General features: G+C 38.7%; 1 protein-coding gene across 3 annotated transcripts in view; it reads left to right on the top strand.

Annotated features, from left to right (window-relative positions):
- Positions 1-18259, top strand: part of LOC108261051 (signal-induced proliferation-associated 1-like protein 2) — a 202331-nt gene that overhangs the window by 15337 nt on the left and 168735 nt on the right. For all 3 annotated transcript variants that reach the window (XM_017461868.3, XM_017461867.3, XM_017461866.3), the window contains exon 2: positions 10906-12664. In XM_017461868.3, the coding sequence (XP_017317357.1) occupies positions 11293-12664 (1372 nt within the window). In that variant the 5' untranslated portion in view covers positions 10906-11292. The remainder of the gene's footprint in view (positions 1-10905; positions 12665-18259) is intronic.

The raw sequence follows: 18259 nt of genomic DNA, 5'->3' as shown, positions 1-18259 counted from the left end.
AAAGCTGCCAAACAGAATGTAAGGCATATCTCAGAAACTGTGACATATTTTGAACAATCTTTGTTGATAACTTAAAAGACCTCATCCTAAGAGAACAAGAAATTTTGTATAAATTTACCTCTATCTGCTGCTGTAATTTACAAATTTTAAAATTGCTCATACCTTGAACAACTCAGCATCAAATCAAGATTCTTGTTTTTATTGATTCCCTTGAAGTTTCTGAATGTCGGTGATCTAAGGAATTTGAGATTTCTCAAACAAGAAGCCATCTTGAATTTTAACAAAAACTGCTCAGATTTTTTAAAATATGCTTTTTGATATGATTGATGGTTCGTCCATAACACTAAAATGAATTTGACAGTGAAGTCCCCAAACAGGAAGCGTAAAAGGGTTCTGGAAGAACTAACCAACAAATATAATACTGACACCTTGTTGCATCTAATGCACCTATCTGTACCCCTTTATGTGTTACAATGGAGATTATCTTAGTGCAACAGCCTAAGATTTCACTAAAGCCAGATTGGAGGATGAGATGGACAACACAATCTGAGTCTACGGCTACTGGAAACATACAGATCAGAGGTGGGGGAAGGGGATCATGAGACAGTACGGTCAGAAGTATCTCCTGATAAAAAGTGCATACCTACTCTGAGCCTCCTGCTAGCAAAGGTGAAGCCTCCTGTTACAATAAGGGAGTAACGGATCTCGGGGACAGTACCATGGCAGAAAATGATGAACCTCTGGCATAGTATTGGACAAACGAGAGCTGCTTTCCCATGATGGCCAATATTTCAAATAAATATCTTTTGTATATGTGCACTAGCACATTATCTGAGCAAGTTTCCAGCATGACGGGTAATGTCAATTCCACAAAAAAGCTTGCTGAAACCTGGGAAAGCAAATATGCTTGACTTTATAAGTAGAAATTTGTAAGTCTAAATGTGGTTTCAGTTTTATAGGTTTAATTAAACTCATTCTCTTTTTGCTAAAATAATAGACAAGAAAAAGAAAATAGATAAGAAAAAGCTTAGCCTGTTATTGTACCTTGTTATAGGCAATGTTAAAATTTGTCTTAAAATAAATGTTATAAATTTTTCTGATTCAGTTCTCCTCAATAAAATAAACCAAAACCTCTGCAAAAGCATTTCACTTTATGCCTGTTTATGTGAATAAGAAAAGAGCATGTGCTGAATTGAAACAGTAGACTGGAGCTAAATGATAAATAAAATGATTATTATAATTATTATCAAACAAATTAATTCAGTTCTTAAACGCTTTGTAATTAATTTTGTTGATGTAACCTGAATTTCAAAATCATTGAACCACTTGTAATGGTCAGGTGTCCACATGCTTTTTGATATACAGTCCCCTCCAAAACTCTTGGAACAGCATGTTCAGCAATTATTTGTTTGTTATACACCAAAGACATTTAGGTTTGAGGTCAAAAGATGGATATGAGATGAGTGAGCAAAAGTATAGGAACAGATAAGACAAAGTAAATTAAAGTAATTAACACTTAATATTTGGCTGCATATACTTGCTTACCATAACTGCATCAAGCCTGTGACTCCTGGACATCACCACATTGTTGGTTTCCTCTTGTGTGATTCAGGCTTTTACCACAGCCTCTTTCAGTTGTTGTTTTTGTTTTGGAGGGTTTCTCCCTTCAGTCTCCTCCCCGAAGGTGTGCATGCTCAGTAGGGTTAAGGTCTGGTGATTGACTTGGCCAGTCTAAAACCTTCCACTTTTCTTCCCTGATAAAGTCCTTTGTTGAACTTTAGATCATTGTCTTGCTGCATGACAAAGTTCCTCCCAGTTAATTTGGATGCATTTCTCTGTAAATTGGCAGACAAAATGTTCTTGTCAACTTCTGAATTCATTCTGCTGCTACCGTGATGAGTTACATCATCAATAAGGATTAGTGAGCCTGTTCCAGGAACAGCCATGCAAGCCCACGCCATGGTCCTACCTCCACCATGTTTCACAAATGAGCTTGTATGGATCATGTTTTGGATCATGAGCAGACCTTCTTTTTTTTTCCAGCACTTTGGTAGAGGTTGATCTTGGTTCCAGAACTTTTATGGCTCATCTCTCTATTTCTCGCAAATTCCAATCCAGCTTTCCAATTTTTACTGATGATGAGTGGTTTGCATCTTGTGGTACGGCCTCTATATTTCTGCTCTCAAAGTCTTCTTTGAATGGGGGATTGTGCCACCTTCACACACAGTCTGTGTAGGTTATTGGTGATTCACTGACTTGTTTTTGGGTTTTACTTAACAGCTCTAACAATGTTAATGTTATCAGCTGTTTTCCTTGGCTGACCCATTCAGTGTCTGTCGCTCAGTACACCAGTGGTTTCTTTCTTTTTCAGGACATTCCAAATTTTTCAGCACATTCTGGCTTTGCCAAATGTTTGTGCAATGCCTCTGGTTGATTTTCTCTCTTTTCTCAGTTTCAAAATGGCTTGCTTTTCTCCCATAGACAGCTGTCTGATCTTCATGTACATGTGCATATCAAAAAAATATAATATTGTGGAAAAGTTCATTTTTTTCTGTAATTTAATTCAAAAAGTGGAACTTGAATATATTCTAGATTCATTACACATAAAGTGAAATATTTCAAGCCTTTTTTGGTTTTAATCTTGATGGTTACAGCTCATGGAAATCAAAAATCCAGTATCAACCATCTGTGCCCCTGGCCTATGGACCACCTTAAATTTGTACAGCTGAAGAGCCAAATACCAACGAGTAATCCGCACATTGGCATCTTTCCTGCAGTAGGGCCACTAAAGTGGACCATGATTGGAACAGAGGGTAATTGATTGGTAGAGGGGTGCTCCAGTAGGTAGTATCGGAGGTTGAGGACTGCACACATGATGACCACCTGGGACAAAATGGCCCCCAGCCGCCTGTCCAACAAGTCAGTCTGCAGAATAAAAGCGGGAGAAAAGTCAGGAGATTGCAAGAGTGGGCACGCTCACATGTCCCAGTCCGCTGGACCAGGTCTGGCACTCCCTTTTTAGTGAGGTCGGTTAAAAAAAAATAAAAATTCGGCACAAACCTCCGATAATAGCCAGCCAGCTCTAGGAACTGCCTCACCCTAATACCCCTTTCATTAAATCCAGTGTCAAACGAGCAGTTTATCAATGCAAAGCATTGGGTATGCGTCAAATGTAGACATCATGTTGAAGTCCACACAGAACCGGACCGACCCATCTCCCTTGGGCACCAAAATCACAGGGCTGCTCCAGTCACTGTGGGACTCCTTGATTGTGAATTGTGATTGTCCCATGTTGTGCATAGCCTTGAGCTCATCTCAAACCACTTTTTTGTGTGTTCAGGTAACCAGTATGGGTGGCTGCGGGCAACCACACCTGGAGTAGTCTTGATTTGGTGCTCTATGTGGTCTGTGCGATGTCACGATACCCAGAATTTAGTACTGATGCCACCAAAAGTACATGATACTCGATACCATGGTGTGGGTTAAAAATAAATAAATAAATAAATAAATAAATAAAAAATTTTGCAATAAAATCGAAAACTCCTGGAGGACATCCTTCTCTGGCTGATACTGGCAGAGAGGCGGGGGTATTTTAGTTATCAAACACTGTCTGACAATGACTAATAAGTGCTAATGTGCACTTCTAAACGCACACACACACACACACACACACACACACCCCCTTATACTCTGAATGCAAGCATTAGTTTAAATTCACTGATATGGTGGCAGGCCAAAAAGATTTATTAAAACCATTAACATTTCAATAATTATTAGTAACATCAGGCTACATTTTGCTGACAGGACACAGGCTCAATGGTGATGCATGGTGGCCCATTCGGAGGTAGTTTATAACATTGCAATGCGTTAGTTTCGTTAACAAATAACTGGCTATCGCAAACATTACATGGAACATAACGTTAGCTGGTTTCACGGCCACAATGCCAGCTGCCTCAAACAAACATAATATAGGACCGTCTTTCAGTTGCTTCGCCAAATTCCAGGTGTTTCCTCGCTTTGTTTGAAATGAACGATAGCATCGGTTGCACACTGGCAACTGCTAAAGTTGTTAAGCTAAGCTAATCTTCTGTAGTTTTTCCTGTGTGCTTGTAGGCGTTCTTCTTCTTCTTCTTCACCACTTGTGGACCGACTAAAACACTTACGCGTATTTGCTGCCCCCTTCAGTTCTGGAAGAATTGCAACATTCATTAGAATTGGTACTGCAGAAAAACAAGTACTGTCATGTTTTAACAATGCTGGTACCGAAGTATTGGTTCTCGTGACATCCCTATGTGCGGTTAGGTAAAGTGAAAACTCATTGGAAAATTCTCCTTGCATCCTGTGCTCCCTGGGACAGTGAGAGTCTCCATAAGCAACCAGGGTGAATTGAGCCACACTTTTTAGACTTGCGTCTGGTTCTAGCTCCTCCTTCTCAGGAACCACAGTCAACAGAGTGACAGGAACTGCCTCTCTCCACAGTTTCAGGAGATCGATGTTGTACATTTGACCTGCATTGCCTCTATCCATTCACTTGACGTAGTGGAATTCTCGGACTCGTGAATTCAAAGGACCCAACTTCTCAAGTGGTTTTGATTTCAATGTGGGTATGTGACATGGGATAATGATTACCGCAAGGAACAAGAGTTCCCTATGGCTTCTCTGTACCAATAATTGGGTTGTTTCTTCCATTCTTCCCCAAGTGCCCTGCCAAGTTCAAACATTTTTACCCACAGTAATCTACACCAATTCTCCCCTGCTCATCTCCCAGCCATTCACCCTTCCTCATCCCACAACCTTCTTCAGAGGACTCTCAATTACCCCAAATTACCCCCACCCCTCACCCAACAGCCATCCTCAAGGGATTCACAACTCTAATCACCACTCCCCTTTAATGTGGCCAAGACCAAGGAGATGGTGATGGACTACAGGAAGAAGAGGACAACAACTAGCCCCATTACTATCATGGGTTGAGCAGATTGACACAAACGGATACCTTGGTGTCCTTCTCGGCAACAAGCTGGAATGGAAGGTCAAGTCAGAGGCTGTGTACAGGAAAGGGATGAGCAGAGACTACTTTCTGAGGAAGCTCAGGTCCCTTATTATTTACATCAATATGTTCGAGATCTTCTATAAGGGAGGTGGCATCAGAGATGGAGATGCAAAAAAACAGCAACCCCTGAACAAACTGATCAAGAAGTCTGGCACGGTCTTGGGCTGCTCTCTGGATGCTTTTGAGGTGGTGGTGGAAAAGAGGACACTCAATAAACTCAGCTATTCTGGACAATAAACAGAATTCCCTCCATTACCTCCTGGTTAAACAGCAGAGCTCCTTTATTAGAAAACTCATTCAACTTCACTGTAGAAACAAGCAGTACAGGAGGACATTTGTACCAACAGTGATCACACCATACAACAGCTCATCACTGTGCTGGGACACTTTTCACTGAATCAATCTTAGGATAAGCTCATTGGACAATAGTTGAACTTCACCATCATCCAGTATTAATATCCATATGCACCGCCACTTTGCTTCTATTATTTTTTTTTCCTTTTCATTATTTTATCATATTCACTTATACAGTACTGTTTACCTGTTCATCAGAGCTTAATTTGTAAAATGTATCAGACCTGCGTTCTGAACCTTTTTATGTGGCTGCAGCACCTCTGCAGCTGGAAGTTTAAAGTCTCAAACAATAGGTGAATTTACCTCTGGGATGAAAAAAATGATCCATCAATCTATCTGCCTGTGTGATTTAATTTTTATTTATTTATTTATTATTATTTTAATTTTTTTGCATTAGTGTATTTTTGCTAATTTAAAGTCTAGTGGTACCTTTATAGGCATACAACTATGAATAATATGTACGCACCCTAAACATTGTTTGAATTACACTTTAAGATTATAAGAGTAAACAGATGTCTAGCCAGAACAAAATTGTATGGTACCAATAAAACAATAAAATATTAATGAATAATCTCAGTGTTTACATTCACTACAAAGATTTCAGTCAGTAAAATAATCAAAAATAGCTGTTGAACTGCTTGACCTAAAATCACAATGCCATTGTCGTGATTTGTTGGAGACTGCCTCTTTTAGTTCATTTTTAAAATATGCAATATAATATGACAGACATTTATGGTGACAAAAAAAATCTGAGGTCAAATCTCTGCAGTGTTTTATTGTATTGATACAAAATTTGAAAGCTATGTTGAGGACTATGTCCTGACGGAGCAAAAACATTGGTGTAATTTGACCCTAAAGTGGTCCTGTTTAGTGCTTGACCGATCAGTACCCCCTTGTAGCTAAATTTATATATGTATTTAGTAATTTAAATGTAATTTATGTCTGCTCTTTTGTATAGATGAACCAAGTTGGTTAACTCTGTTATGTTATGAACCAAGTTAGTATAAACACACTGTTGGAAGATAAGGAATTTAATGAGCATTATATCATCCACTCTGACATCATAGCATTTTAAATATATATTACATGTGTGTAGATTTATAGCTAATGTGACCAGCAACATTCCATAAATGATGAAGTGGCTACTAATGTAAAACTCACACTGTGGTGTCTGGCAAACATGCATTAGAATACACTTGAACAGTGGAATGGTATTAGCTTAGGCTAGAAGGAAATATGTTAGACTGAGTGAAGGTCCTGGACTTAAAATTGTTAGTCAGCGTTGAAGGAATAGTAAGCATGAATCAAAATCTACTAAATGGGCAAAACGACCCCTGGAAAAGGCCTAACTGATTTTAGCATTCGCCTTCTACTAGGGCTGGACGATATGACCTAAAATCAAAATCTCGTCATTTTGTTCGGTGTCTTCTTTACTGAAGCCAAAATGCGTCCAAATGACGGACGCTGCATTTTTCTTTGGTACAAGCTGTTCCTGTTGCTCAGTTGACTCGGTGTTGACTCGGAGTCCGCATCCATTTTACTTCCATGCTGATGACTGGACGGGGCGGAGTCACATGACTACACACAAGGCAGTATGTTTTTAAGGGGAAAGTAGTGACAGGATTTAAAAAAAAAAAACGAAATAATCGACACAGGGAAATTACATCGGTTAGAGGTTCTGAATTTCGTTTTCGATTACTTTTCGATTAACCGTCCAGCCCTACCTTCTACTATGTCGATAATGTGATAGCATTTTATGGTGTATTATAGAATGTTCTTGAGAAAGTAAAGAAGAAGAAAATACTTTTGTGTTATTGATGGTAGTTTCCCAAGCTTCTGAGCTCTATGCTGAGCCATTCTCTTCAAAATGGCACCTATACCTTTTAAATCATTTAAAACCCTTAAGCCTTGCATAGCATTTTATAATAAAAAAATAGCTTTAACAGTGCTGTGAAAAAGTATTTGATTATCTGAGTGTCTGATTCCCTCTGTTTTTGTGTATATCTCATAGTAAATCGTTTCAGAAAATACAGTTTCTATTTATTTATTTTTTTACTGAAGCAAAAAAGTTAACCCAGCACCTACCGTATATCACCAATAACTACAACCAAACACTTCTGAAAAACTGGAGATCAGTCTTTCACTTACTTCTAGGACTAGGCAGGTCTCTATAGTGTGACCATTTCACTCGCAGTTGTGACTGAAAAGTACTTTGTGCGACTGTGAAAAAATATATATTCGCACCGGTGCAAGTGACCTGTTCGGAGTTGTTTAATACAATCAGAATAAAAACTACAACTCTAAAATGCATCTACACAGTGCAACAGTTACTTTCACACTGCTTTTCATCACCTCAATCAACTGAACAAGTGTGTAAGTACTGCAAAGAAGCCATTATGATGACAAGAGTAACACTGAACATCATCTGCTTCTCTCAATTTGCTGATCTCATAAACCGCCATCTTTTATTGATCCCGCAAAATGACATGAACCTGTGACTGTGACATGCTCGTGTAGACACAGCGGCATCGGGCACGAATAAATTAATAGTAATGCTAACGCTACAAGGTGGGTGTAATTCAAACTCCTTTATTAAATAATTCCTCACCAATCCTAATCAAGAGTAGCAACTGTTCAGCCTCCAAACATACAGTGCGCTGGCGCTCTCCCTTCACCAACTCTAATAGACAGCACATTCACTTCATTTAAGCTCACGGTTGCCAGATTTCACTAGAAAAGTCAACTCCAGTTTTCATGTTTTGATTTAATCCCCAAAAAACGCACTATTATCAGCAGGCATGGCAACACTGTACTGGGGGAACCCATCTAAAAGGAGCAACAAACAAGCAAAAAATAAACAAACAAAGAGATAAACAAACAAAAATAACTAATAAAATGTAAAGACAGAAAATGTGCTTAGTTGTAAATAAATAATTGAATATAAAAATAGATATTATAATAAAATAAAATGAGAAATGCAATGGTGTTTAATTACTATGGGTTGCATTTAATGTCAATTTAACATTTAAGCTTTGTAGGCTATTTCCTTAGAAGGCTATCAGCCTTCTTTTTCCTAATATGGATCATGCTTGTGTTAGTCTACTTTTAATTAGGACTCTTTATTGTTTAAGATACTTAAAAATAAATATTTCATGCTTGTTTATTTATCAGTTAACCAACAGTATTTCTCTTTACTATTATTTTAATTCAATTAACAGTGACCAGGAGCAGAGAGCTTATTTTTAACTGTTTATGACAGACCTCCTGATTAAAGCTTAAACAAAAAAAAAGATTGGTATCTGGATCGGTATTGGTTGTAAAAATCTTGATCAGTGCATCCCTAACAAACACCATTACACTAAAGCGCTTTGCATCTGGCGGATAAATTATCTGACCCAATCACATCCTATATGAAATTATTCAGATATATACACAATATACACAGAGCAGTTCAAGCTCCAGCCCAGAACCATGACAGTGGAAAATGGCTAATAGTGTAGCTTTAAATATATTTAGGAGGAACAGACTTCAAATACTGAACACTGAGGTTTATTGTATTTGTTTACAAGGTGGAACAGGTTAACAGTTGTTTTTTTTTTTTGCATACAGCCTGTAAAATTAACTGAAAATATTAAATTTAGTTTATCAGAAGGTAAATTCATTTGTCATGGCTCACATTATGTTCCTAAATTCTGTCATAATTGACAAGCTCAAGTTTTCTCATGCCTACTTGTGTGTGTGTGTGTGTTATTGTGGCACATTAACGTTACCATCTCTTAAAATAAATAAATCAACCGTGGTCCTAAATTTTTGACTGTGCTCCTACATTTTTATAATTAGGAGCACAATTGCACCTAAAAGTAATTGTTACTGTAGAGCCCATAGGAGTCTTACTGTTATGCTTTGGATCATTGTCCCGCTACATGATCCAGTTGCGCTTGAGTTTCAACTTAGACTGAAGAACGGACATTTTCCTTTAGGATTTTCTGGTAGAGGTCAGAATTAATGTTTCCCTCAAATATTGCAAGTTGCCTGGGCCCTGAAGCATCAAAGCATCCCCACACCATCACACTTCCTCCACCATGCTTGACTGTAGGTAAGATGTTCTTTTTGTGGAATTATTTTTGTTTGCACCAGATGTAACCAGCTCTGTCTTCCAAACAGTTCCACTTTCGACTCCTCAATCCACAGGACATTCTCCCAAAAGTTTGAGGATCATCAAGGTGTGTTTTGGCAAAATTCAGATGAGCCTTAATATTCTTCTGGGTTAGCAGTGGTTTTTTTGCCTCGCTACACTTCCATGGATGCCATTTTTGCCCAGTGTATTTCTGATTGTGGAGTCATGAACAGTGATCTTTATTGATGCAAGAGAGGCCTGTAGGTCCTTTTGATGTTATCCTTGACTCTTTTGTGACTTGCTGGATGAGTAGTTGTTGTGCTCCTGGAGGAATTTTAGAAGGTTGGCCACTTCTGGGAAGGTTCACTAATGTGGCTATAATAAAATAATGGTTATCACTGTGGTCCTTTTGGAGTCCCAGAGCCTTTGAAATAGCTTTGTAACCCTTCCCAGACTGATGTATTTCAATCATCTTCCTCACCATTTCTGGAAATTTTGGCATAGTGTGTTATTGGGTAAGACCTTTTAACCAACTTCATGCTGTTAATTTTTTTTATTTAACTGCTGATTTGATTGAACAGGGTTTGCTGTAATCAGGCTTTGTTGCATCTAGTCCAGCTGCACCCCATTATGAATGCAATTTAATAGATTTGGGGAATTAGTAACTATGGGGGCAAATACATTTTCACACAGGCCTAGTTTGTATTGGATAACGTTTTTGCTTTAATAAATAACATTATCATTTAAAACTGTATTTTGTGTTTACTTAGGTTGCCTTTGTTTTATTGTAGATTTTTTAAATTTTCATTTCTAAAAACAATTTAGTGTGAGATGTACACAAAAACTGAAGAAATTTTTTTTCACACACTGTACGTAAAATTCGATCAGAACCTAATCAGGTGGACATAGCCTAGCTAGAGGGATTCACTACTCTGCCTGTACACCTGGAAATGGATTATTGTAGTGTTGTCACCATGATGATAGGACAGACTGCACACTCATAATCCATCAAGAAAAAAAAAATCACATTTTGCTGTTTTGTCCGTGGAAGTTGAAGAACGATCATTTGTTCAGTTCAGATATGCGATTCTAAAAAAACAAACAAAAAAAACCCCCATAATGAACAATACTTGTTTACTGTTAACGGTTAGCTTTACATAGAAACCTGCACTCACAACGGCCCTTTGTGGATAAGATTGGACACCTCTTTGCTAAGTGTTCTCTATGTTTTAGGATATTGCTTAGGCCTGTTCAGTAACCTACTGTACCTCATAACTGCTATAATTGATTAGTTTGATGGGAGTTGTTTTTATATATTTTATGGGATTTTCCCCCCTGTTTCTAAATATTAATGCATTTTCCCATTTTTTTCTACATTTTGCAGATTCAACTCCACCAGGGTGTGCACTATATTAGCTCATCTTTCTGCAAAGAGCACTGCCTATCTAAGCCTCATTGTCCATCATCCAGTCTTATTACTGAAATTATTTTTTGTCTGTCATTGACCTAGTCAATCCTGAGGAAATATGGACTTAGGCTAAAGATTGGTCCTTTGCCCCACTGAAACTTGTCATTTGCCCTTTGCCATCTCTGAAGCTTAAGAAGGAATCCCTCTTCCTTACGACCTATTACAATGTAATTAATAGGGTTCTTGTGTTCCTGCTTTCCCCACCAGCTATAAACCGGGTTTCATCTTAAGCAAAGGCCTGGCATAGACAAGACAATTCTGTAGACCTCAGTGACTGGAGGCCTTTAGGTCTCCTCTAAAGACATGCAGTCTTCAGAGGAGCTGTTTAACATGAAACTGAAGTCCTTGCATGGAAACAAAGAAAGTCCAGCTACCAGCCTGCAGTGCAAGTATAATGGGGTAGGAAAAGTCAATGGCACATCTGCCATGCCTAAAATGGGGGTACGTGCCAAGATATCAGACTGGCTGCCCAAAAAAGAAGGGTGGGAGAATCTGTGTGATTCAAACTATGAGAGAGTTCAAAATGGTCAGCCAGACCAAAACATAGAGATCACAGATGTGAAGGAAGCACCCTTGGAACTTGATCATCCTGACACAAAATATTCACTGAGTGAACTTTTGAGTCAGTCCCCTTTAAAGGGACTTCATCCTATTCGACAGCGAAGCAACAGTGATGTGACTATCAGTGATATAGATGCTGAGGATATAAAGCATCAAAAAGCTGTCAACCCAAACACTGGTGCCTCATTGCATCGGGAATATGGCAGCACTTCCTCTATTGACCAGCAAGGTCTAGGTGGGGATGGAGTCCTTGCACTGTTAAAGGGTTATAGAGTAGATAAATTAGATCATCTGAATACATACTCAATTGGTTTCCCAGAGCTGCGTTACAACAACGCTCCCTCACCTAGCTTGCAGACAGCAGCTCAGATTGCACGTGGAGAGATCATTTGTATCTCAGGCTATGATTATGCAGGCAGTTCCCTTCTCTACAGTCAAGAAAGAGAGAAGTCCTTCGTGCACCGGCTCAAGTCAGAGTCATCTGAGACATCTCTCTTCCGGAAGTTGAAAACTATTAAAAGTGAGCATGATTGTCTCCGCCTCTCAATAGAGCAGGAAGACAGGTGGTCTCTTGGTGTCCCGAAATGCTTTGCTCACTATGATGTGCAGAGTGCACTCTTTAACGTTAGTGATGCTGTGGCAAATCAAGTCAACCTTGGTCATAGGAAGAACACTACTACTGGTGCCTCTGCTGCTTCACAGTATCAAGTCCCATGTAGTGGTCCAGTATGTGGAAATAATAGTGGAACTGCACCAATGTTTGAATCTCCGCTGAGCAACCATGAAGAGTTGAAGCCAAAACAGAATATTGATGCAGATGAGGGTGATGGAAAGAGCAATGGGCTAGTACTAAGTTGCCCACATTTCCGGAATGAGATTGGTGGCGAGGGTGAAAGGAGGATTTCTCTGTCCAGAGCCAACAGTGCCAACTACAGTGGAGGAGAAAGCTGCTCCTTTGAGTCCTCATTAAGCTCTCACTGCACCAATGCTGGTGTTTCTGTGCTGGAAGTACCTCGGGAAAACCAACCAGTTCATCGTGAAAAAGTGAAACGATACATCATTGAGCACATTGACTTGGGGGCATACTATTATCATAAATATTTCTATGGAAAAGGTAAGCATTGTTTGCTCTTATTATTATAATAATTATTATTATTATTATTATTATTATTATTATTAAGAACTGGGATGGGAAATACAGGATGCAGTGCAGATGTCTCCATTAGAGGGGATTCTGTGCAATAGTATGCCAAGGCTAGGTGTACGAACATTATTAATTTACTGTATGTTGTCCCATTATTCTTCAATTCTCCTTAATGTCTCTAGGAAATTCAATTCAGTTCAATTCAATTTTATTTGTATAGCGCTTTTTACAATAGACATTGTCTCAAAGCAGCTTTACAGAAATATCAACATGATATACAGATATTAAAGGTGCGAATTTATCCCAACTGAGCAAGCCACTGAGTGGCGACGGTGGCAAGGAAAAACTCCCTAAGATGTTTTAAGAGGAAGAAACCTTGAGAGGAACCCGACTCAGAAGGGAACCCATCCTCATCTGGGTAACAACAGTTAGTGTGAAAAAGTTCATTATGGATTTATTTGAAGTCTGTATGGCAATAAAGTGTCATATGATAGAATTCACTTTAGGATTGGGTTTTCTTTCTTTATTTCTCTTTGTTTCTCAATTTGTTTCCCATTCTTATGTTCTGGAAAACAATTACTGAACTTCTCCTTATTTAGGTAATCTCAACCATGCTTAGTTATGGGTGAAAGACAAATTTGCTTTCTGTAAAATTGGCCATCCATTAGAAAACATTTACACTGTTTCTCATTCCCCCATTCGCTCACAGATACACACACACACTCACTCACACAAGGCGCAAGCCTGCCATCGGGAGCAACTTGGGGTTTGGTGTTTTGCCCAAGGACACTTTGGCATGTGGGCCAGGGATTGAAACGCCAACCCTGCGATTATTGGACAATCTGCTCTACTACCTGAGCCATAGCATCCATCTGTTACAATAATACCTAGAGTTGTTTCACAAATAATCACATTTGAATGCCCATTAGAGGTGGCACAAATGGTTGGTAACTAATTATTTTGTAAAATTTGGCAAGCAGTCAGGAACATGCTAGAGGAACGTATATCTTGTCTATGGGATTTGACAGTGGCTTTTCACAATAGCATTATATATTATTAGAGCATTAATTAATCACTGTATGGGTCATAACTACACAGTTTCGTAAGAAGAAAAACAATTTTTCTGCAGTGTCCAAAAACATTTTCTAATTTGCATGAAGCACAAACTAGAATCTATTCCATTATTTACTCTATTTGTTCGTTCTGATTCAGCCCCATTGATGTAGATGGGAGTGTGTCTACCCTTTTGAGGGAGAGGTGAGGGTGACTACTTCAGCTCTTGAAGTTCATGGCAGCCTTCTTCTTCTGCCTCTGCTACTTCTCTTCTTCTTCTTCTACTTCTTCTTCTTATTTCAGTAACCCAGAGCCTTAACCACCAAGCCACCACTGCCCCGATTATTATTATGATGGGCCCAAATACACCAAATCTGTGGCTATAATGCCACCAACAGGTCAAACTTTGGCCAAATTTCAAACTATGTTTATGTCCATAACTTTTGAACTGTGTGCTCAAAATTTCAATGCCACATGGTTAAAAAATTTTTTTCCTAGATTTCTTGGAACATGCCAAGTTCAAAAAGCCTATGAGGGATCTTAGTTAAAAACCTGATTTTTCTCTACTCCTCCTACAAATGTCCAGATTTAACCAAACATCAAACATCTTCAGAGCAATCTGCACAAAAGTTAAATGGAATTTTGATTTACAAAACCGTTCGCTTGTAACCAACAAATCTGGCGATGAAGCCAATCAGGACGTGACTCTGTGTCTCGTTAAAGACTTTAGCCATTGTCATGAATCTTTGTACATGTCTTCAGGACTATGACTTGAGGCTGTGCAACAAATTTCATGATAGTGCCACCTAGAGGTCAAAAGCTATAATGACATGTAGAAAATGCTTGACTCTAATCAGTTTTTGCTACTCCTCCTACAACAAACAGCAAAAATTAATAAAATTTGGATTATATAATCTTAAGACCTGTCTGCAAAAATTTATCAGATGTATTTTTGATATTGAAAATGGTTCTGCAGCAATATGACCACAATGGCAAAATACAGGTTCCTAAGTCATATCTCTGCAATGCATTTACATATCCGCACCAAACTAACCTGTGTTCAGGACCATGCCCTGAATGTACCCAAGAAGCTTTGTTCCAGCACCACCTAGTGGTGAAGTGCTATAGTAGCTTTTACATTTTTCTGTATATCATTTGAAGAACTTGTACTAAATCCCCAGTTCTACTTTCCTATGATTCCCTGGAAGTGAACTCACACCAATATTAAAATGTCTGCCATTTTGTTTTTATGCTACAACTCCTACAATTTTTATCTAATTGTTACCAAACCTCGCTCATACTTCTGATGAAGCCACACAAAAGTTATTGAATGGAATTTTTAATAGTGCAAACCGTTTGCACTATTGTGAGCAGAGATGGAACTTGAATCTGCGACTCGGACTCAAGTCACACTTAAGTCACAAAAAATGACTTGTGACTTGACTTGAACTTGTGAACAACTGACTCGAGAATTGACGTGGACTTGAAGACAGAGACTAGGAAAAAACACAAGTCCTTTTGGTTTGGAGTTCCCGATTACGTTCTCCCTTTATTACCCCACATGATCAAACACCACGTTCATTCAGTCTCTATCGGTATGTCCTGCATCCAGCAACTTGAGCTGATGTCCCACATTTTGATTGGAAAGAAAAAGTTTGAACAGAATAAGTGTGGAATCGGGGGTATGCTCATGCACCGGTTTATAAATTGAGTCGGAGAAGGTGAGTGGTAAGGATTGCACACCTGCAGGAATTCTAGTAATGAATGTTACGTGTTGCAGTGAGCCACAGCGAGAATTAAAACTGGAGAGATGGGCAACTCGAAAGACAGAGTGAGCCAATCAGCACAGAGCCGTGCTTGTGTCTATAAAATAAATCTGCTGGAAAGTGAAAGATAAAGAATATAGTGCCTTTTTGAGTTTTTCTAAGCCTTTGTTCAGCTTCCTTATTACCTACCTGAATCTGGGAAAGTGTTACACTAAGGTATTAGATTTTTTTCCCCTCATGTTTCTACAATACTATTTCACACCTGCATGAAGTTGGCCCTCCACCCAACGCAAAACGTCGGCAAAATAGTCTAAATTTTTTGTGCTCCGTTTGTGCCATAAATTTCTGTTGGTGCTGCTTCAGTTTTTGAGATATTAAAAGAATATTTAGAGGTCATTCTGAGGTCACTCATCCCTCCCACATGCTACTAATTCACCACAAATAGTTTCGTTTGTTTGTTCTTCATGTATGTTGGTTTGTGCCATTAAAAGTTTAGTTTGTGTTGCTTCCATTTTTAAAATATTAGACATTGACCTATAGGCAATACAGACTTTCACTCTGCGCCCCCACATGCTCTGCTAAAGCTTCGTTTTTTTGTGCTTTTTTTTTTTTTTTAATAATACGGTTGAATTAACAAGGTAAAATCCAAATGGCAAAACAAATCACATTAAATAGTTGCATTCACTTAATTGTTACCTATCCACTGTGCGTTTTCAACTTTTAATGGACGCAGCAGATCACAGGATGTGTAAAGTGTAACACGAACTCCAAGGTAAGTGTTTTTATTTGTTACTGTATGTTATGTTAATAACAGTAGTAATATTAACATTATTTCATAAATACACAAACCATAATCTGTTTGCTGTAGCTCTGTTTATACATACATAGGCCATGTGTGTGTGTGATTGAAACTATCGGCCGATAGTTTAAAACCATTCGATTATATCCTGCCGATTATATCCTGTCAATCAAGAGGGCAGGAAAAAGCGTTGATTTCGTGCTGTGTGTAAAGATGATGTCTCTTGTGTGGAATGATGACAAAACTGCAGTTTGTAATCTCTGCACTGCTAAAATTTTACACCGGAAGTGAGCAGCAGTGAAGCAGGAGTTTCGGCGTTGAGTCTAATTTCAAAAAAATTTTTGTCGCGCTGCTGGAGCTGCTTGCGCTGAATTAAAGGGCCAGTACACCGTTGAAAGATTTAAAGGAAGATGAGTTGACAAAGATTAGATTGCACATAAATATACTTGTCGAGTAGTTATAGTTCATATCCACTTAATGTTAATGTATACAAAAAGTTTATATTGTATATTACCAGTTTGATGTCAGTGCTGAAGTAGAAATGCTTTTGTTTGCGGTGAGTTAATGTGAGCCTAACTGGAGGTTTTTTAGCATTCAGTCAATGTTAATAAGAATTAATAACATTTCAATAAGTTAATAAATCTTACTTTAATCTTCAGAATTTAGTTCATGTATTAATGTTAATTTTAGTAATCTGTTTTCTGTTTATGAGACCAGTTACTGTGAAACAACTTGTTGAAATGGAGAGAAAAAAAGTTTTTATTTGCATTACCTTCAGAATTGTGGAATGAATTATTATTCATTTAAAAGAAGGCATAAAAGGCAGGACTATTGGTTATCGGTATTGGCTAATATATGTGTGTTTATATATGTGCGTGTATGTATGTACAGTGGGGGGAAAAAGTATTTGATCCCCTGCTGATTTTGTACGTTTGCCCACTGACAAAGAAATGATCATTCTATAATTTTAATGGTAGTTGTATTTGAATAGTGAGAGACAGAATAACAACAAAAAAATCCAGAAAAATGCATGTCAAAAATTTTATAAATTAATTTGTATTTTAATGAGGGAAAAAAGTATTTGACCCCCTCTCAATCAGAAAGATTTCTGGCTCCCAGGTGTCTTTTATACAGGTAACGAGCTGAGATTAGGAGCACACTCTTAAAGGGAGTGCTCCTAATATCAGTTTGTTACCTGTATAAAAGACACCTGTCCACAGAAGCAATCAATCAATCAGATTCCAAACTCTCCACCATGGCCAAGACCAAAGAGCTCTCCAAGGATGTCAGGGACAAGACTGTAGACCTACACAAGTCTGGAATGGGCTACAAGACCATTGCCAAGCAGCTTGGTGAGAAGGGGACAACAGTTGGTGTGATTATTCGCAAATGGAAGAAGCACAAAAGAACTGTCAGTCTCCCTCGGCCTGGGGCTCCATGCAAGATCTCACCTCGTGGAGTTGCATTGATCATGAGAACAGTGAGGAATCAGCCCAGAACTACACGGGAGGATCTTGTCAATGATCTCAAGGCAGCTGGGACCATAGTCACCAAGAAAACAATTGGTAACACACTACGCCGTGAAGGACTGAAATCCTGCAGCACGCGCAAGGTCCGCTGCTCAAGAAAGCACATATACATGCCCGTCTGAAGTTTGCCAATGAACATCTGAATGATTCAGAGGACAACTGGGTGAAAGTGTTGAGGTCAGATGAGACCAAAATGGAGCTCTTTGGCATCAACTCAACTCGCCATGTTTGGAGGAGGAGGAATGCTGCCTATGACCCCTGGAACACCATCCCCACCGTCAAACATGGAGGTGGAAACATTATGCCTTGGGGGTGTTTCTCTGCTAAGGGGACAGGACAACTTCACCACATCAAAGGGATGATGGACGGGGCCATGTACTGTCAAATCTTGGGTGAAAACCTCCTTCCCTCAGACAGG

The sequence above is a fragment of the Ictalurus punctatus genome, chromosome 3 (assembly GCF_001660625.3).
Source record: "Ictalurus punctatus breed USDA103 chromosome 3, Coco_2.0, whole genome shotgun sequence".
NCBI classification, from domain to species: Eukaryota; Metazoa; Chordata; class Actinopteri; order Siluriformes; family Ictaluridae; genus Ictalurus; species Ictalurus punctatus.
This window is presented reverse-complemented; position numbering and strand designations above follow the sequence as displayed.